This window comes from Dendrobium catenatum, unplaced genomic scaffold, assembly GCF_001605985.2.
Source record: "Dendrobium catenatum unplaced genomic scaffold, ASM160598v2 fragScaff_scaffold_1061, whole genome shotgun sequence".
In the NCBI taxonomy this organism is placed as follows: Eukaryota; Viridiplantae; Streptophyta; class Magnoliopsida; order Asparagales; family Orchidaceae; genus Dendrobium; species Dendrobium catenatum.
In genome coordinates this window covers 1,964,692-1,987,707 of record NW_021319523.1, presented here as the reverse complement: position 1 = coordinate 1,987,707, position 23,016 = coordinate 1,964,692, and the positions used below count along the sequence as shown (strand labels likewise).

The following is a 23,016-nucleotide window of genomic DNA, read 5'->3' as shown; positions in this document are numbered from 1 at the left end:
TTAGTGTGATAGCAGGAGCGTAATTCATAAAAGTAATTTTAACCTACTTGGTATAAATATATGTTACCTTTTTCAGGGTGCTGATTGCATATGAGAATGGGCTGATTATACTCTGGGACATATGTGAAAGCTGTGCCATTTCAGTGAGAAGTTCTAGGGATCTGCAGCTGAAGGGTAAGGAACATAGTGAGCCTCTCTCTGTTGCTTCGAATGACCTTCCTGATTCTGTAGTTGATGAACAAGAGGAGAAAGAGATTTGCTCCATTTGCTGGGTGTCTAACTCGGGCTCCATCCTTGCCGTGGGATATATTGATGGGGATATATTATTATGGGATCTTTCAGTAAGTTCCTCGGTCAAAGGGAAAGAAAGCACTGTATCATCTAAAAATGTTGTCAAGTTACAGCTGGCTTCTGGAGATCGCAGGCTCCCTGTCATTGTTTTGCACTGGTCTGCTAATGCCAAAGCAAATAATGATAAGTGCGGACAGCTTTTTATCTATGGTGGCGATGATATGGGGTCTGAAGAAGTTATAACGGTTTGCTTTTGTCACTGATTGGGGTTCTACTTTTATTTCATTATTAAGCATATTTTCGATTCATTAACCATTGGAAAATGTTGCGCATATATGAAGCAGTTGAAACAAGTTCTGCATTCAACAATTACATATCACGATCAACTGCTGCTATCTACAATTCATTCTCTTGTGATTTATGCATGTATTTACCATGAAGATTGATTATTTGCTATTTTTTTGTCTTATATTAACTTCTCTATTCAGTCTTAGTTCCTTGTCAATATTTATTATACTATTCTCTTAATAAATCTGCCTTCCATTTTTTTTTCTTGATTAATGTAATAATTTGAAAATACATAGATTATGCTATTTCTTCAAAAGGAAAGATCTAAAATGGTCTCTTGACTTTTTTTGAAGGACAAAAATGATAGCCAACTATATTAAAAGATTATTTTGTTCCCTCAATTTTTTAAAAAGAAATCAAAATAGTCCTATGATGAGATTGTTTTGATTCCTCTTTAAGAAGTTAAGAGACAAAAATAGTTGTTTAATACTTTAATATAGCCGAGGATTATTTTGAAATTTCATAAAGAATTAGTAGGACATTTTGGTCCTTTTCTCATTTATCTAAAGTAAGACATTCCTCGTTCAATTTCCAATTTAGGTTAGTTGAACGCACAAGGATCATTAAAATATGCAAAAAAGCATGACCCCTGAGGTTGGTCTCACCACACATGCAATAGGTTCTAAGCATGCGCAGTAGTTACTTGCTTGGTATAGGTGAAGAATTATATCAATATGCTTAAGATGACATGTCGGATTTTGTTTTTGATGCTGAAAGTTGTTAATTTTAATGTCTCGTGGTTGTTTTTTTATTGAATTTTGGTATAGTTACGTTGTAATTTTAAGGGCTATTCTGTCGGCAGACAACTGGATTTAAAGTGAATCCTTGTAAAACAGCTCTAAACGGTTTGGTAGAATGTAAAGGGATGCTTTTTCCTATGAAGTAGTGACGTTTTGATGCTTATTTCTTTTGCCACCTTCTCCCAACCCGCACACATCAGCACACTTCTCAATTGTAAAATGCATGTGACCAACTTGGCTGCATTTAATTTGCATGCAATCCTTCTTGAAAGGATCAAACATCCTGCAAAAGTTTAAACAAATGTGATTCATGGTAATAGATATCATAATACCATTTTGCTTTCCTGATTTCTCCAAGCCTTAAAGTGGTCTCAATTTGTGAAGACCTACTTGAAGGGGAAAGGGAAAATACAGCACCTCCTTGGAGGAGGACCAAAAGGAGATCCTATTTTTGGGGCATGCGATGAAGCAGACTCCATGATTATGTCATGGTTGTGGAATTCCATGACTCCAGAAATTAGCGATACCTTTATGTTCCTTTCAACTGTAAATGACATATGGGATGCTGCCAGACAGACCTTCTCCAAATCTCGAGATGCGGCTCAAATCTTTGAAATTAAAATCAAAGTTGGAAGCACAAAGCAAGGGAGTAAGACCGTGATGGAGTATGCCACCATTCTACAAAATCTGTGGCAAGAACTTGATCACTATAGGTGCATAGAAACCAAATATCCGGAAGATGTTGCGATCATAAAGAACTTTATTTAAAAAGATAGAGTTTATGATTTTCTTGCAGGACTAAATGCAGAATTTTATCTTGTAGGACTAAATGCAGAATTTTACTAAGTTAGGGTTCAAGTTCTTGGCAAGGAGGAGACGCCTCACTCAATGAAACAATTTCCCTCGTCCGCGCAGAAGAAAGTTGACGTGGAGTGATGTTAGAACCGAAGGCAGTTGAAAGCTCAGCAATGGTGATGAACAAAGAATCGTCATAAAAGGAGAAGGGTAAAGATTCTTCAAAGTTCAAAGACAAGGACTCACTTTGGTGCAGCTATTGCAAAAAGTCAAGACACACAAAAGAAACGTGTTGGAAAATACATGGAAAACCCCCCAGTAAGGAGTGGAATCAAAAGGGTGAAACAAGGAGCGCATCACATGCCAACAACACTATAAGTAAGCCAGAAGCACAGTCCAGCCTTGGAGAATTCAATAAAGAAGATATTGATAAATTAAAACGACTCCTGGTATCTCTTGAAAAACCAAATGCTTCTTATTTACTTGCACTCTCAGGTAAGACTCTCAATTTCTTTTAGTTTAAGTACTTCCAGAAATCATCTAAAGGAATTATGGATAATTGATTCAGGAACCACATATCACATGACCCACTCACCTACCCACCTCATAAACTATACTCCTTGCCCAAACAACAAGAAAATCATCACTGCTGATAGTTCTCTTACCACGGTAGCTGGCCAAGGAGACATCATATTATCTCCCTTACTCACCCTGAAAAATGTCCTCCACGTGTCACGACCCGGCCCGGTTAGCTGGTAAATATGAGGCGGGAACGAGATCGGACATGTAATTTAAGTGCTCATCAGTTCCATGTAATTCTAAAGATATTCAAGAATAATAAAAGCGCCTCTAAATTTTTTTCCAACATATATAACATTTAAAAACCATCACAAAATAAGTTCATATACAAGGTGGTATACACTCAATCTATGCATTCATGATAAAACCACCCAAAAAAAAGATAACTAAAAACAACAGTAAGAACCTGCCACCCGTTGCGCGTCTACTATAGGTGAACCTCGGGTGTTCGGCCATCACTTAAGCGTAGGTTCTCCTGAAAATTTCCCAAAACTAGGGACTGAGCTATGCTCAGCAGATATTTCTAATCCTAAACATGCTCATAAGACTAAAAAATGAAATGTACATTTTTTTTAAACTAAAAGGGTCATGCTTTTCTTTTTCTAGTCATGCTATCTTGTTTATGTCATATAAATGAGAAATGAGAAATCATTTGGGTTCCATATGCATGTGTCATTTGATATGTATGAAATGAATGTCGTCACAAAATGCTTACTTATTATTTTATACAACCATCCCGGAGTACCAAGGGTGTACTGATCAGGTACACAAACCTCTTTTGGCCATTACTTCCTTTTTCCTCTTTTGCCCCAAGGGCAATAATGTGAACCGTCTTTGGTACTCCGTAATCCATTATACACAATCTTTTCATATGAACATACATTCCTTTCTTTTCATATAAAATGTTTGACATGAAATTTTTAAACATGAATTTGATAGCACTTAAGCATGAAAGCAACAATGATGTATTTTGCATGTGTAATAAATATTATATTCTATTTCTATAAAACATGTGATAAATATTCCATTTCTATAAAACATGTCATAAAGGCTTTAACTTATAAAATGATATAACATGAAATAACAAATGAACATGTAAGGAAAAGAATTCCTACCTCAAAAATTATGAATTCCTCCTCTTTTCCTCTTTATTTACTCTTCTTTTTCTTGCCACCACCTAAAGGAAAATAATTTAACTTAAACCTTGCCAAAATAAAATTTCTAATTCTTTTAGAAACTTCCTATAACCTTTCTACACCTATTCTTAAGGTATAACATCATAAACCTCCTACCAAACTTTGATGTTTTTTTTTTAATAAATTTCGGATTTAAATAAAATATAAATTATATGAACCTAAAAATTCATCCAATTCATCCTAAGTCATTCTAAAACATTCCCCTTTCTTGTACATAACAATAAATCATTATTATTTTCGGAATTAAATCATAAAATAATTAAGAAAATTATTTTTCTTCTCAAAATTGTAATTTCTTTTAATTAGAGACCTCTCTAAATCATTTGAAACACCTTTAGTGAACATGCCATACTAGAATCCCTAAGTTTGTGAAAACCCTAAGCTTTCCCTAATTTTTAAACTCAAAATTCTTTAAGAAAACTTTGCATTTTTTATACCAAAATCCTTTCATCACATTCTTCTAACAATCCCTATAAAATAAAGCATAAAACAAAAAAAACCCTAATTTCGGATTTTATGTTTTTCTTAAAAAAAATTGACATGAATGGTAGGAAAACATAGATCAAGTCAAATCCTAAAGATTTCCTAAAGAAATCTCAAAAATTATCAAACCCTAGAATTTTTCTATACACAAAATCTCATGAAATCTCCCATTTCTTTTAAGAAAAACATACCTCAAGTCTTCCCCTACACTTTTCCTAAAGATCCCTCGCCGGAATCTCGCCGGCCGCCGTTCGGGAAGAAGCTTCTGCCGCCTCCTCCCTCTCCTGTCGCCCTCTCTCACATTCGGCCGAAACAAAACAAGGGACCGAAATGTTCGGTCCCTTAGGCGTATGAGGGGCTTAAGGAAAATTTAGGAAGCCAAATTATGCATGTGCCCTTGCCAAACTCATTTCCCTTAAGAGGGCTTAGGGGTAAAAATGGAAAGTCTAGCCAAAAGTTACTTAAAGCACTTCGGCGAATTTTAACTCCAAATCCGCGCAAAATTTAATATAAGTTCTTTATACCGTTTTGCTCGAAATTTCGAGATGAATCTAATGAAATTTATTTCGTCAATTTCCGACGATATCGAAATTTCACTTAAGTTCGTCGCGGCGCATCGATATGCGTGCGACGCACTCAATTGACGAATTTCGGGTTTTACACCACGTACCACAATTATCCACAAATCTAATATCAATACAAAAACTTACTAATGATCATAATTGCCAAGCCTTATTTAACCCCACTTATTGCTTATTGCAGGACCAGAGATCGGGGAAGAAGATTGGACTTGCTAAGGAGAAAGCAGGATTGTACTACCTGGAAGAACCAAATCAATCTAAAAATAGTTGCTCTATGTTATCCCTAGTCGATAGGAATTCCACTATTTGGCTTCATCATTATAGACTAGGACATCCATCTTTTGATGTCCTAAGACATGTATCCACAACATTTTCAGAAAATAGAAAATAAAAATTTTCATTGTGAAACCTGTAAGTTGGCCAAGCATAAAAGAACCTCATTCACAAACAAAAGTGAGAGATGTGACACTCCTTTCTACCTTATATATAGTGATATATGGGGACCCATAAAAAATCCCCAATATCTCTGGGGCACGCTGGTTTGTCTTTCATTGATGATTGCACTAGAGTCTCTTGGATCTATTTCCTTAAAAATAAATCTGATGTTAGTACCATTCTTCCTATCTTTCATTCCATGATCCAAAATCAATTCGGGGTAAAAATACGGAGATTCCGCTCTGATAATACCAAAGATTATTTCAACTAAACCCTTTCCTCCTACTTCCAGAGTGAAGGGATCATCCATGAGTCCTCATGTGTTCACACCCCACAACAAAATGGGGTTGCAGAGAGGAAAAATGGCCACCTTCTAGCCACCACCCGAGCTTTCCTATTTCACTACAATACACCCAAATCCTATTGGGGGGAAGCTCTTTTAACTGCAGCTTATCTTATAAACCGATTACCTTCAACAGCCTTAGGCCTCAAAACTCCAATGGAGACCTTTTCCTCTTTTTACCTAGAGTTTCGAACCCATCATAATCTTGCACCCAAAATCTTTGGATGCACTGCCTATGTTCATATTCACAGCAGAAGCAAGGAAAATTAGATCCAAGAGCACTCAAATGCATCTTTGGATATTCAGCTACCCAAAAAAGGTTATAAGTGTTATCATCTACCCATAAGAAAAACCTTGTCTCTATTGATGTTACCTTTGATGAGCAAAATTCCTATTTTTCAAAAACTCATCTTCAGGGGGAGACTAAACTTGAGGAAGATGAGGAAAATGAACTAGCACCTCTTGACCTTCCTCCACCACCCCAAAATAATCCACCTGAAACCCAAGATAGGGAAACAAATGACAAAGCTATCATTAGATTTGGAAAGGTTTACTCTAGACATACAAGCTCAAGCTGTGCTCCAAAGCAGACCCAAGAATCTGAACCATCTCCTGGAAATAAGGTAAGCTCACCACCTCCCTTATATTTTATAAACAACTCTATATCCTTCAGTAACGTCTCATCGTCACATAAAAATTTTCTTGCTATATTAGAAGATATCCATATTCCTAAAGATGTTTCTGAGGCCTTGTCAGATAAAAATTGGAGAAATGCCATGAAGATGAAATGCAGGCCCTGGAGAAGAATAAAATATGGGAGATCGTCAATCTACCAATAGAGAAAAAATTGATCAGCTGCAAATGGGTGTTCTCAGTATAATACAAAGCTGATGGCACACTAGAGAGATAGACAAGACTGGTGGCAAAAGGGTTCACTCAAACATATGGCATTGACTACCAAGAAACGTTTGCGCCTGTAGCCAAAATGAATACTGTCCGAATACTATTCTCACTAGCAGCCAAGTACAACTGGCATCTGGAACAATTGGATGTGAAAAATGCATTCTTGCACGGGGATTTAGAAGAAGAGATATTTATGGAAATACAACTAGGGTTTAAAGAAAAATCTGAAAGTAACAAGGTGTGCAAATTAAAAAAGGTTCTATATGGGCTTAAACAATCACCAAGGGCCTGGTTCGGAAGGTTCTCTAAATTCATGCTCCTGAATGGGTATCAACAGAGTTAAGGGGACCATACATTATTCTTCAAACACTCAGACTCAGGGGAGTCACAATATTATTAGTGTATGTTGATGATATTATTTTTACTGGAGATAATGAAGAGGAGAAAGTCAATTTAAGGAAAAGCCTTACGAAGGAATTTGACATCAAAGAACTTGGTAGGCTAAAATACTTTCTCGGAATTGAAGTAGCTCACTCCAGTAAAGGAATCTTCATCTTACCATAGAAATATATCAAAGATCTTCTAAAAGAAACATGTAAACTAGCTTGTAAACTAGCACCGACACCAGTAGAACCTAATCTTAAACTGGGGGAAGCTAGAGAAGATCCAGATATAAATAAAGGGGCCTGCCAGAGACTTGTAGGGAAATTGATCTACCTCTCCCACACTAGACCAGACATAGCATTTGCTGTAAGCATGGTCAGTCAGTTTATGCAGAATCCAAAACAGATTCACATGCAAGTGGTAGACAAGATATTGCACTACCTTAAAGGAAGACCGGGAAAAGGGATTCTCTTTAAGAGAGATTGTGGAATAACACTAGAAGTATACACGGATGCTGACTACGCAGGATCACCAGTTGATAGAAGTTCTACGTCTGGGTATTGCACATTTCTTGGAGGTAACTTAGTTACATGGAGGAGCAAGAAACAAAATGTGGTGGCATGATCCAGTGCAGAAGCAGAATATCGAGCATTGGCCTTGGGAATATGTGAGCTACTATGGATCAAAATAATCCTAGAAGACTTAAAGGTTAAGTGGGATGAGCCCATGAAGCTACATTGTGACAACAAATCAGCAATCAGCATAGCCCACAATCCAGTCCAGCACGACAGGACCAAGCACATAGAAGTGGACAGACATTTTATTAAAGAAAAATTAGACAGGGTTCTAATAAGTGTCGACCATGTATCATCAAAGGATCAACTTGCAGATATCCTTACTAAAGAATTGGACAGTTTTGCCTTTCTCAGAATGATTGACAAGCTGGGGATGATAGATCCATATCTCTCAGCTTGAGGGGGAGTATTGAAATCCAACCATTCCCAGTGCAGAGGATCCGACGGACACAAAGATTAATCCGTGGGATGCTCTCATGGATCACGCCATAATGAAGGAACGAATTTAGGAAATATTTTATTAGAAATTTTATGTATTTTATTATTTCCTCATTAGGATATCTTGTATAGATCTATAAATAGGGAAGATTGTAATGAATAAAGACAAGCTTTTCCCTCTCAAATTCTCAGTTTTAACACTATATCAAAATTTTGGACTTTACCTCTCCATTGAGATTAGGAGATGGTGGTGGGGAATTTTGCAGTTTCTTCTCTCATGGCATCTTTCTTGCAGGAATAAGGCATTCTTATATAGTTGGTCATGCCAAAACTATCCACAAGCGTGGCTTTAATCACCGGCCACCTTCCAAGACTGCCCTTTAGCCTTGATGTCTTCCAAGTTTATGTTCCTTTGAACGAGAAATCATGTAACTTTTTTCTATTCCAGGAAATAATTTTCCAAGTGATTTGTGAGTCCTAATTTATATTGGCGTAATAGTTTTGTACACAATACTTAGACTTGGGGAGCCTCTAGCCATAGCTAATCAGGCTATGTTGTAAAAACAACAATATTATTTTCTAAAGCTCTTTATTAAACTCTATAGGTGTGGAGTTATTAGAAAAAGGTGGCATTGTGCAGGGACAAATTATCAAAGGAACTATTTGGAGGGTTGAACATAGGAGGCCTAAATTAAGCCCAATACTTCAGTTTGTGCAAACCCATAAACTCTATAGTTTAAGTTAATTGTTAAGCACTATTTATAGCATACTAAGAACCAAACTTTTGTTACACATTCAATGTGGAATTATTTTCTACTCTTATGCGAATATCTATAATTTCACTCTCTCATGTGATTCCAACACATCAATTATCACTCCCCTCAAACTTTTTAGCACCATTAAGTATCTTACATCTACAGTCTGCTTAGACATATGTAGTCTTCTTGAGTGTCATTCGCCCTTAAATCTTATTTGAGCATGTTAGAAACAGCTAAAACCTCAAATCCACAGACCGCATGTAACACTTGATCCTAAAATCATTTGTTAGGAGGGTGAAACACTTGAGGCTCAAATTGTACTAATATATTAGAGCAAATAGGTAACAACCACTATAGTATATTATGAACTAAAACGTTTATTTTACATTCAATTTGGGATTATTCTCTAGTCTCATGTGGAGATCAACAAGAATAAACAAGAAAAAAGCATATGTGACATTGCAATGAAAAGGGGTTGGCCAAACTATGATTAGAAGTTTTAAAATGATAGATATTTTACTAGAGTTGACATCTAAATAGAGCTTTATAATATGTGATAGAGAAGGGTTTAAAATCCAATCCATGATGGACAGGATATGGCCAATGGTGATGATATTCTTGATGAACAATACACATGATGCTAATTATTATTTTGATTTGTAAAAATGATTGTGAATAACATTAAGAATCCCATTATGAGACAATTATTATAAGGAATTAAAAGTTTAGCAAAGTAGGTAGTTCATAAATTCAATGCCACAACTCTCCTTGATTTTATTTTGCACTAAGTGCTAAGGAATGGAAAAATTAGATAATTAAAATAGCCAAGGCAAGAGAAAGTAGATATATAGTATTTGATTAAGTTAGATATATTATAAGTGATGATAAGATGAACTTAATTAAAGATGAAAAATACTATTTTGAGAAATTTTGTAATGAAAGTTTAAAGAGAAACTTGTTTTAAGAAGAGTGAAATGAATAATATATTGAAGTGTGCATAGACTTGTAAAACAACTGATGTTTGACTATCTTTGAAGGAGGCAAAGTTTTGTGGTTTAGTTAAGATGTTTTTTGAGATTTGGAGAATTATGGGAGCTATTGGCTTAGCTTGCTTAAGAAATCTTTGATGAAATCATATATACTAAGACAATGTAAAATACACACACACACACACACACACTAAGACAATGTCTAAAGATTCAATAACAAACATTGTGGGAAATCATACTTTTGAGTTGTATGATGAAATTATAGGAGTGTCTTATAGAACTTAAGCTTAAACAAATCATGCTAGCATGTTTTTTGGTAAAAGTTCTATTATTGAGGTAATTGTTTTTTGAAGAAAATCATTAAAAATGTGTTTAAAATAGCAAAATGTTCTTCATATGATTTTTATTGATCTTGAAAATGCATATGATCTTTTAATTTAAGAATTGATTGATGGTTATAAGGAGAAAAAATTATGATAAATATTGTGTTGGTATTATTAAAAGCATATATGTTGCCAGAGTAGCTAGTATCTGAAGTAGTTCTTGAATGACCAATAAGTTTGCAAATGTATTAATATAGAAATTTATAAAAGAGAGATTTAAAGTGAGGCGCAACCTTAGTGTGCTGTATTCATTCATGATACTAATAAGTTGACCTCTTTTGGTGTGAGAACCTATAACAATTGAGGGAATTTGTTGAAGATAAGATGTTCAAGATCAATAAATGATCAGCGAGTATATGATATGTAATTTTATTGAATGTGATGTTTTATAATTATCAGAAGAAAAATGTCAAATGGTCCTTGGACAATTTATGGGGGTATTTTAGTCTCAGACTTTCTAATATGTCTAATTTAATCCCATAGTTTATCAAATCTGACCCAAAATAGTCCATTAATTCCTCAAATAAAATCCAAAATAATAAAAAAGTGATTATTTTAAATTATATTTGAGGAGTTAAGGGACTAATTTGAATATGTTTATAGTTTGGGACTAAAATAGTCTCATATTAATACTTCATGGACTATTTTGAGTTTTTTTGTCTTAATATTTGTCAGTATTGTTAGAAGAGTAAGTGATCCTTTAGGGTGATTGGTTTAAGCATCTTAAATTTATAATACAAAAATGTTGCATATGAATGAGGAGGTTAAAATGCAAAAGTGTCTCATTAGTAGAGTATGTAAGAAAGAATATATGGCAACTTAAAGTTTAATTATATCAAATTATGATTAAATCAATTATGTTATATGGATTTTATCATTGGCAAAAAAATGTTGTTGCCCAAGTTGATTATTGCGTAAATCATATTGTTTGATGAATGTCTTCTAGAATGAAGAAGGTAGAGTAAAAAATAATTAAATTGGAGAGATAGTGGGAGAAGTCCCTTTCAAAAATAAGGTAGTGAATTGTAAGCATAGGTGGTTTGGATATGCTCAAAGTGATGAAAAATGGCCAAAAAAAGTGGAGTTTGTGGATTTTGAACCTTTATTTGTCTAGAAAGGAACTAATGCTGAAAGAAAGCTATGGAGGTAAAGAGAAAGAAGAGATTGGGATAAGAGATCAATGAATACTTCAAAGGGAGGAAATTAGGGCAATGCTTCATGCCTTGGAGAAAGATGACCTCGTATTTGATTTCAAAGTAAGAATTTTTTTTTCATCATCAACCATTTTCCACAACAACATAAAGCCCCCTATTTATAAGAGTAGTCATATTTTTTTTTGGATAATCTAACCCTAAAAAAATGACAAAAATGAGAAGTGCACCCACAATGACATTGAATACTGTACCCATTGATAAATAACATAATGATTAACATCTTGGCTAAGAGAAAGAGCTAGGAATTGATTCTTAGAGAGATGATGCCAAAAATGTCATATTTATTCCATCATTAATCTATTTTTAATTATTCACTAAGGCCTAATAATTATGTAAGTAACCATTATTTTCTTATACTTTCAAACGTTAAAACCATTGAAAAAATGAGAAGCATATCCCCAATGGCCAATGATTATCTCTCTTTGAAAAATAATAAAATCATGAATGAGGATGATGATGTATGTTAAAGCATTGGCTAAGCTTACATAAATGAGTTTATAAGGATGATAACTGAAAGTAAAAGCCAAACTAACTAAATTTCTCTGCCTTTGAAGAAGCCTACTTTAAAGGATTAATAATATTACCAAAGTAAATATTTAAGGTCTGTAACTATATTGCGCAATTCATCTTGATAAAGAGAGGCGAATGGGAAATCCATCACGAAGAAGAGGTGATGCATAAAAGATCCATCTTGTAGGAGGGACGAAGGGAAATTACTACGCTTCATCATTATGATTTGCCCTAGGGGGGGGGGGGGGGGGGGGGGGGGGGTGTGTGGGGAGCACCTTGCCTAACCAGCCCTTTGGCTGGATGGAACTAGGGGTAGTAAAGGGGGAGATTTTGGTCCCCCTTGTGGGGATTAGGAGAGTCATTACTTATTATGTTAGGAGGAATCAAGGGGGTGATATTTAGGAAGGTTTCAATTTTTTTTATTGTGTGAGGGCTATTTAAGGGGGAGTTTGTCTAAGATTATTATCATATATGTGTTGAGTTTATTTTCTAGGGTTTGGTTTGAATTTTCTAGCTGCTTCTTAGGCTTGTGGGAGAGCCGATTTACCTCTTGAAGAAGTAATAAAAAATCAGCCCCCCTTATTTGTATTTTTGCATTTTTTATCTATTTATTTTGCCATTTTTACTTCTAAGACGCATCAAATTAGTATCAGAGTGAGGTTTTGGAGAGATGACAGCAAAGAAGGTGGATGTGTTGGAAGGCGGAGTGGAGCAAATCAAATATGGGATGAAGGAGAAGTTCTCAATCATTGAATAAAGGTTTTCATCCATGGAGAATTTGATGGAGAGCTGATTTGGAGGGTTGGAGGAGATGATGAGGAAGCTCTTTGAGATGATCCAAAACTCTATTGGCAGTTCTTATTGCTAACCTTAACCAAGATTTGACTGTGATTCCCTCATCGAATCTAAGTGAAAGGAGATAGGACGGGAGGAGCTTGATGAGGAGAGTTTCTTTCATTAAGAGCCCCCTCCTAGGGTTTTGATAAAGGGTGAATTAGGGCTACCTGATAGGGGGACAACAATGAGGGAATTTTGTGGTGGTGATGGTAGGGTGGCCAACCACTATAGGAGGCATTCTAAGCAAGGGGAGTGAGTTACTGGAGATGCATGTGGTCGAGTTGAGCCATGGAGATCGAGTCATGCATAGAGGATGGAAGAGGTGGGTTTCTCACCCTCGATGCACGAGGGGAATTGTTGGAGGGAGAGGAAGTTGGAGTAGAGATACTAGGGTGAGGAAGTTGAATATGCCGATGTTTAAAAAAGAAGGATATCCATTGGGGGGTGTACAGGGTGGAGAAGTATTTTGCGGTAAATGGGTTGACCGAGGAGGAAATGTTTACGGCTGCAAGGCTGTCTGTAGGAGAAAGCCCTTGCTTGGTTCCAATGGAGGAATGTTAGATATCCTATCCACTCTTGAGATGAGCTTAAGGATTGCTTGTTGGAGTGTTTACAAGCCATTTAAGAAGGGGAACTACACGTATAATTCTTTTCCTTGACTTAGAAGGGGACCGTCATGGATTATAAGGAGAGATTTGAGTTGCTGTCGGGGCGGTTATGGGGGATTTCAGAGTCGGTATTGAAGGAAAATTTAATGAAGGGCTTAAAGCCCGACATACGGGCAAACTTCTGATTGTTGAGGCCGAAGGGGTTGAGGGAGATGATGGAGCTAGCCCAGATAAAAGAATAAAAGACAAATAGAGAGGACTAGTAGGAGCGGAGCCACGGGAGGCTCCTACAGGAGTGCCTCGATTTCCCTAGCACCGAGGACCAAGACAGTGGCATTTTATGGGAGGCACCGAGGGAGAAGAGAGGGGGAGTTTGTCTCGGAGCCAACTTTAAGGTCTTACGGAGGTAGATGTGTGGGTGGCACCTTACCGGCCCTTCTCATCCGACCGACCCAACCTTCGTTGAACCCGCCCTTTGGCTGGGCGGAACCAGGGGAAGTAGAGGGGGAGATTTCGTCCCCCCTTGTGGGGCTCCGGAGAGCTATTATTTATTATGTTAGGAGGAAGCAAGGGGGAACTATTTAGGAAGGTTTCCTAATTGTGTTTATTGTGTGTGAGGGCTACTTAAGGGGGAGTTTTGTCTATGGTTATTATCATATATGTATGAGTTTATTTTCTAGGATTTTGTTCGAGTTTTTTAGTGGCTTCCAATGCTTGTGGGAGAGCCGATCTACCTCTTGAATAGTAGATCAATTGTATCTTTCATCTGTTCTCAAGAAGTAAAAATTTGGCCACTATATTTGTATTCTTGCATTTTTCTTTTATTTATTTTGCTATTTTTACTTCCTAAACGCATCAAATGGTATCAGAGTGAGATTTTGAAGAGATGGCAGCAAAGAAGGTGGATCTGTTGGAAGGCGAAGAGCAAATTAAATATGGGATGGAGAAGTTCTCAATCATTGAAGAAATGTTTTCAACTATGGAGAATCGGATGGAGAGCCGATTTGGAGGGTTGGAGGAGACGATGAGGAAGCCCATGGAGATGCATTTTAAACTCTATTGGTGGTTTTAATTGTTAACCCTAACAAAGATTTGATCCGGATTCCCGAACAAGAGGAGTTTGATGAGGAGAGTTCATCAAGAGCCACCTCCTAGTGTTCCGATAAGTTGTGAATCAGGGTTTCTTGATAGAGGACAACATGGAGGAAATTTTGTGGTGGAGGTGGTTGGGTAGCCGAGCCATGAGGATTGAGCCATATATGGAGGATGGAAGAGATGTGGGATTCCCACCCTTGATGCACGGGGAAAACCGTTGGAGGGAGAGGAAGTTGGAGTAGAGATGCTAGGGTGAGAAAGTTGAAAATGCCGATAATTAAAGAGGAGGATGCCCATTGGTGGGTGTACCGAGTGGAGAGGTATTTTGTGGTGTATGGGTTGACCATATATGGCCGCAGGGCTATGTTTGTAGGGGAAAGCCCTTGTTTGGTTCCTATGCCTATGGAGGGAGGATATATATCTGATCCACTCTTGAGAGGAGTTTAAGGATTGCTTATTGGAGCATTTCTAAGCCATTCATGAAGGGGACTTAGATGAGTAATTCTTTGCCTTGACTTAGGAGGGGACCATCATTAAGTATATGGAGATATTTGAGTTGCTGTTGGGGTGATTATGGGGGTTTTGGAGGTAGTATTGAAAGAAAATTTAATGAAGGGCCTAAAGCCCGACATATGAGCAAATCTTCGATTGTTGAGGACGAAGGGGTTGATGGAGATGATGGAGGTAGCCCAAATAATAGAGGATCAGAGACTGATGGAGAGGACTAGTTTGAGTGGAGTCACGGGAAGTTCCCACAGGAGTGCCTTGATTTTCTTATCATCGAGGACCCAGGCGGTGGAATTTCAGTGGGAGGTACTGAGAGAGAGAGCGGGGGAGTTTGTCTCGGGGCCAACTTTAAGGTTTTATAGAGGTAGATGTGCAGGACAAGAGAGTAAAGGGTTTGTGCTTTGAATATGATGAGATGTATGCACCAGGCCATTGGTGTAAGGACCGCACACTCCAAGTCCTTATGGTGGGTGATTCGGGTCAAGCTGGGTTTATTTCGGGTTGTTGGGTCAACCCGAATTCGACCTGATTTTTCAAACGGGTCGGAATCCTAAACCTGAACCATATGGCAAATGAGTTCACTCGAACTCAGAATTTTTTGAGTCTAATTTGGGTCGGTTTAAATTTTGACATCCCTACCAAGGACATTGGAGTACATTCCCAAGCTGTTGCAGGAGTTTCATGTTAGTGCAATTGGAGGACACTCAGGATTTTAGAAAACCTATAGTCGGTTGTTTACGGAGTTATAATATGTAGGGATATGCTGATATTTAGAGGACTGGATGACGAGATATGATATGTGCAAGCGAATCAAGTACTTAGCCATGACACCAGGATGATTACTACAACTTCTTGCTTTGCCGGAGAGGGTGTGGGAGGATGTAACAATAGACTTTATCGAGGGGTTATCAGATTTTTTGTGATCATCCGAGCAAGTATGCACACTTCATCCCTCTGAATCACCCTTACACTATTGTCTATGCAACTACTGCTTTCATACAAGAGATGATGCACTTACATGAATTTGCAAAATCCTGTGTTAGATAAAGACCTATGATGCACAGACATGGACACGACGACACGGACACGGGACACGTCAGTTATTGAAAATATGACACGGACACGGGTTAGACACGATATTATAAATTTTATATTTAAAAAATAGTTTATAAAAATTAAATAAGTATAATTTTAAAAAAAAATTTGAAAGTAATAAGTCATTTAACTAGAATTTGTGCTTAAAATGATTAGTATTAGGATGTTGAGAGTCAAACGTCAATGTCGTTTATCAGTTACCGAGAGAGGAGATTAAAATACCTACACTGCCAAAAAGAAATGAAAATGAGAATATTCGATGATTGGGTATTAAGTGCGGACGTTGATTTGGTGTTGTAAATAGGAAATAAGAAATTTAGTTTAAATCCCGCCAAATATAAGAAATTATATTTAAAAAAAAAATTCATAAATTATTTAAGATACGCATGTTGGACACGCGTGTCCAATTTGTATTTAATATTTTTTAATCGGACACATTTTCGGCATGTCCGACACGTGTCGGAGGAGTGTCAGGCAAGTGTTGTGTCGGATACGGTGTCGGACACTGCACGCCTCTTTGAGGAGAAGTGTCGGTGCATCATAGATAAAGACAAGGTGTTCCTTAGTCATTTTTGAAAGAAACTATTTCGTTTATAGGTGAAAGTCCTGAAGAGGAGGATGACATACCTTCCTCAAATAGATGGCCTATCAAAGGTGGTCAACAGAAGCGTGGAGACCTATTTAGGATACTTGTATCAGATACGACGAAGAGTTGGGCAAAGTGGATTTCTTAGGCTGAGTATTGGTACAACACTTTGACCAATTCAACAGCACATACCACCCTTTCAGGATTCTCTATGGTAAAGATCAATCTCATTTGATATATTATGGCCATATCACTACACCAATATATAGTGTAGATCAATACTTAGAGGAGAGGGACATGATATTAGCAGATCTTAAGAGACATATGTTGAGGGCACAACATATCATGAAGATTAATGCTGATAAGTAAAGGAAAGAAGTACAATTCGAGCCAGGAGACATGGTTTACTTGAAGCTAAGACCCTACAGGAGGAGGAATGAGAAATTTTTCCCACGATACTTTGGACCTTATGATGTTTTGGAGTGCATTTGAGTAGTGGCCTATCGACTGGGATTATCATCTTTGTCAGCATTACATTAACATTTCATGTCTCACAGCTGAGGCAGGCGATAGGAGATTACACACTGTCTTCACTACCCCCAATTTAAACAGAAGGCATGACGGTCATTTTGAAACCCTTGGGAGTAGAAGGGGTGTGCCAAGGGGAGATTGCTATGCAGAACCACAAGGAGCAGAGGGGGAGATTTCGGCCCCTCTTGTGGGGCCAGGGGGAGCTATTATTCATTATGTAGGGAGGAGAAATCAAGGGAGAGTTGTTTAGGAAGGTTTCCTAATCGTGTTTATGTTGTATAGGAGGATTTCCTAATTATGTTTATGCAGTTTCAGATTGTTTTAATTGTTTAGGAAGATTTTCTAATTGTGTTTATGTTGTTTAGGAAGGTTCCACTTGCATTTATTGTGTGTGAGGGCTAGAGTTTTGTTTAGGGTTAACATCATATATGCGTTGAGTTTATTTTCTAGGGCTTGGTGTGAGTTTCCTAGAAGGGCTTGTGGGAGAGCCGCTCTACCTCTTGAATAGTAGATCAATTGTATATTTCATTATTGTTGAAAAAAGTAATAAAAATCATCCCCATATTTGTATTCCTGCATTTTTCTTCTGTCTATTTTGTTGTTTTTGTTGAAACTTGTTCACTATGAATTAGGTTGTTAAACCTAAGCTTATGTCACAGCGGCTAATCAAGAGGGGGGGGGGGGGGAATTGGTATTTAAAAAATTTTACCCTCTTTTAAAATTTAAAATCGAGAATTTAACTTTAGTGAATTTTATAGAAAAAATTTTTCAACCACAAGTTAGAAACAGTAAAACAAAAATAAAAGCAGCGGAAAAATAAAAGACACGAGATTTATAGTGGTTCTGTCAAACACGACCTCATCCACTCCCCGGAGGCACCCTCCGAGTATTGCATTAATACCTCTAGTGACTCTCATTTTGCACCCACAGCAAGGCGGAGAAGCCTTTACAATACTCTCTTCCACCACTATCCGGTATTGCAGAGAACCGTCGTCCTTTTACACTCTTCCCAGTATTGGCAGAGAACCGTTCGTCCTTTCTCACTCTCTCAGTGTAGGTAGAGAACGCTTCGTCCTTTCACACTCTCCTAGTGTGGGCAGAGAACCCTTCGGCTGTTCACACTCTCTAGTGTGGGCAAATAACCCTTCGGCTGTTCACTCTCATAGTGTGGGCAGAGAACCCTTCGGCTGTTCACACTCTCCAAGTGTTGACAGAGAACCGAATCTCCTTGACAGATCTTCTTCACAAAAAATCTAGAAGGAAGAGATAAAAGAGTGAGGTAATCAAAAACCAAAAGTAGAGACTCTTACATTTCAGTACCAAGTGAAACCTTCACGCTCCAGTAGTAAGAATTCTCCTTCAAACACTCTCTCCTTGACTCTCCTTTCAATTGACACGAAGATCAATAGGCAAAAAGATTAAGTGACAGTTTATATTTGACTTTATATAGGAAAGACACAAAAAATCGTCCAAAAACTGCTAAAATTCAGGTCTGTCAGCAGTGGATCGTCCCGTACGATCGTGGATCGTCCCAGACGATGTTACTTAATTCAGTTGGAAACGAACCCAATGCATATTGGTACGAACTGACTTCGTACACATTAATCGTCCCGTACGAACTAGGTTCGTCCGGTACGAACGGTTATACCATAGGTCGGTTCCGAAATCTTCAGGAAGTTGCCAATTTTTTAAGAGTCGGTTCGCTTTGTCCTGGGACGAATATGCGTTCGTCCGGACGAAATTTTTACAGAGGACATTTCGTCCTGGGACGAATTGGAGTTCGTCTGAACGAAATTTTTTCAGAGAGCATTTCGTCCTAGCATGAATATAAATTTTGTCTGAACGAAAATTTTCCAAATGAAATTGTCCTAGGGCGAATAAAAATTCGTTTTGGACGATCAGGACTTAGAAAAATTTTCGTCGCTTCCTGTTCGTTCCATTGCTCTTCCGAGGAGATAACTGACTTGATCGTCCCGTACGAACTGTGTTCGTCCCCTACGATCAATATAATTTTTTAAAGATCTCCTTAAGCGTATGTGTTTACACAATTACAATCACTCTTTCTCAAACTCAATGCAAAGAAAAATACAAGCTTTAATTTACAAACTATCTTATGCTGAATTTGATTTGAAGTCGTCATTAGTCTGGAGTTCGAATTTCCTGAAATGTTAGTCCACACAAGAGCAAAAACAAATCTTCCAAAAAATGTTAGGAGATAACAAAACTTAAAACAATAATATTTGGAATCATCAAAACTATACAAGTTACAATAATGTAAAACATGCAAATAGCAACTTTCTTAACAATCTCTCCCTTTTTGATGATGGCAAAATAATTATTGTTTGTACAATTTTCAAACTTTAAGAATCTCCTAAACTCCCCCGAATTGATGAACATTTGAAAATAAGGAGGCTTTGCACAACAGTTTTCTCTCTTTTTTTATATTTTTAAAATTTAAAATGCAACAAAAACAATACTTTGAAACGAACAAGTATACAAAAAAATACAAGTTACGAAAAGATACGAACAAATAATATTTTCTCCACCTTTTTGAAAATAGCAAAAGGAGAACAAGAAAGAGACCAGAAATATAAGCAGTCATATGATAATCCTTTTATAATTGATTCTTGATAGTGATTGAAATAAATCTTGCAAATAAAATCAAAACATTAGGCAAATCATAGTAATTCATAGAATTTAAGAAGATATATAATATTGATAATAAAAAAGTATATATAAAAAATATGAGTCAATTTAAACACTAAGATATAAAAAATCATTGCAAAAAGGATGAATAGAAAAATTGTATATTTCAAATTTTAATATGGAATATAAATATATAGAAGATAAATTTGAATTAAGAGATTAAAAGATTATGGAAAGAATTAACTATCACATGTGGCGCTTTGCGCATCTTTTTCAAATTTGTGGTACATTTTTTGTGTATCTTTTCACTTGTGGGCTTGTTTTGTGCCTCTTTTTCAAATTGCGAATCTTTGTGCATTCTTTTTGATTTTTTGTACATTTTTCAAGAGTAATCGTATTCTTTCCAAAATCAATAATAAAAAATTTAAATTTTTCTAAGTGCGTAAATATTTATTGATAAGTGAAATAAAAAAAAAAAAAAATATCACAATTACAATAATAATATTAGACATTAATATAGTCTAAAAGAGACATGAAATTGACAATCTTAATTACATCAAGTTATAAGCTAAACTTAAATTTAGAAAAAATTAGATTTTCTAATGAATTTAATTTTAACTTGCATTTCAAAATATAGCACTCTTAAGATCAAAATTTATAACGATTGTTATATGGGCTAACTGACATTTCGAAAACAATATTAAATTCAAAACATGATAACTTATATTGATATCAAAATAAAGGATATTATAATCTCAGTAAATGATATCAATACGACATAAGATTCAAAAACAAAAACATCTAATAAAAAGAAAATACATCACATTTTCCTAAAACACGAAACTAACACATCAACTAAAGAAAACACATAATCAAGTACATGAAATCATTCTGAAGGACCCTGATTTAGAGGAGGTGCAGTACTGAAGAAGTTGAAATAGCTACTCATCATAAGCATATTGGAATTTATATCGTTTATCTGTTCTCGCATAAATCTCATATCTTGAGTGTACTGTATATCCTGCTGCTGCATATGAGCTTCAATTTGATGAAACCTTTGATCAAAGTGAGTCTTTAAACGGTCAAATCTTTGAACCAAATCCTGATAATTTGGTTCATTAGCAGGTGCAGCTTCATGTTCTTCCTCAATATCACTAATGAAATGTGTTTTACTTGGTTATTCTTTATTGAAGATTGCTCTAAATGATCCGTCGTTGTAATAGAGCGATTCTTTAAAATCTTGATCAGGATGAACCAAATTGTATTTCTTATCCAGAATATAGGCAACCAGATGTCCTAAGGCAATGTTCTTTTTTCTTTTATGTTCGACATGACCAATTTCAGAGAGTCCATAAAGATAGTCAAGGATTAGTTGAGCTTCATCTATAGGTTCTTTAGTTATGATCAAGAAGGTTACTATAGAAAGAAGATGAGTAATGTTGATTTTATCAACAGCTTTAGGAATTATAGAAGTTCTAAGAACATGCTGGATGATACGAGCATTACGAACGAGATTGGATACTGTAGGCATATGCTTGTTAAAAACGATTCCTCTAATCACTATATTAATTTCAGACCATTCATATTCAGAAGTTGTGGTCAAGGTGTGTGCTCTAGCTCTCTCAGTCCTTAAGTTCAAAAAGATTCCTAGGTCAGTTTTGGTGATTTCAACTTTTTTCTTAAAGACATAGGAACGGATAACGGAATGGTCAGAGTTGAAAGACATGTTTGTCAGGAAATAGTGAAAAGTTTCTTTGTTGTAGAGATAAACTAGTGTAAGGATGAAACCAAACTGAGTTGAAGCAAACAAGTTCATTACCTGAAAGGTCAGTTGATCCTGGATAAGAACTCTAGAGGGTGTGATCTTAACGGACATGAATTTGGGGAAAGACTCTTCATTGGCTTTAGAAAGAAAGTTATCGGAAGAGTTTTTAGGTGGTCCCTTGGCTAGAATCTTTTGATGCTTGCTTGAACTTGCTATTGGAAAGGATCTAAAGGACGAAAGGTTTTGAAAGTGAAGTGTGAGTGTGACTATTGAGTACAAAAGCTCGCCAATTTATTGAAAAACCAATGTTCGTACAGACGAAATTTACGTTCGTCCCGTACGAAATTTGATTCGTCCAGCACGAAAAAATTTCTTATGGATGAATGAATGAGTCCAAAATAAAATGGCTTTTCGTAATCACACAACTTACGAAGCGTCCTTTCATACAGACTTTTGACCAAAATGATCATACAGACGAACACGTGTTCGTCCTGGACGATCAGAACTTATGATCGTTTTAATGGAAGTTGAAATCGTCTCTTGCATTGAACCAACATGTGTTCATCCGGACGAACCAAAGGTTCGTACGTACGAAATATAACATTAAAAACTACCTTATCCGTTTAACTGACATTCAATCATCCCATCGTTTGAACAAGTTCATTCTGGACGATCGTGACGATCGTACAAACGAAGTGAAAATTAAAAACTGAAAAATTGCACGCAAACGGTTCAAAATCCGATAGTTTGACACGACACAATTCATCCCATACGAAAAATTTTCGTCTTGGACGATTGGCACTCAAATTTTTCAAAGCAAGCACTCAATCAAAACTAAAACATTAGTACACTAAAAACACAATGAAAACGAAAACAAAAACTCAAGATACAAAAAAAATCACAAAACACAATGATATACAGAAAATTACTAACTAAAAACACACATCAATGTTGCAGAAAAAATATTTTTATTAAGCATTCAAATCGATTACTCTAAGCCTTGTTCTTAATGCACTGAAAGTATCAAATGTTAAAGGTTTTGTAAAAATGTCTGCAAGTTGATGTTCAGTAGAAACATAAGTGAGTTCAATTTCTCCTTTGGATACATGATCCCTTATGAAATGATGCATGATGTCTATATGTTTGATTCTTGAATGTTGAATAGGATTTTTAGAAATATAAATAACACTAGTGTTATCATAATAAATTAGAATAGTACTTATAGTTAATCCTAAATCAATTAACTGTTGTTTCAACCAAAGTACTTATGCCACACAACTTCATAATGCAATGTATTCAGCTTCTGCAGTAGATAGGGCTACTGAATTTTGTTTTCTACTGGACCAAGAGACTAAAAAATTTCCAATAAACTGAAATGTTCCAAAAGTGCTCTTTCTATCT

At 36.3% G+C, this 23,016-nt stretch overlaps 1 protein-coding gene across 2 annotated transcripts in view; it reads left to right on the top strand.

Moving 5' to 3' along the window:
* The window catches only part of LOC110094874, a 144,091-nt gene that overhangs the window by 66,371 nt on the left and 54,704 nt on the right, over positions 1-23,016 (top strand). For both annotated transcript variants that reach the window (XM_028698279.1, XM_028698278.1), the window contains one exon: positions 77-536. In XM_028698279.1, the coding sequence (XP_028554112.1) occupies positions 77-536 (460 nt within the window). The remainder of the gene's footprint in view (positions 1-76; positions 537-23,016) is intronic.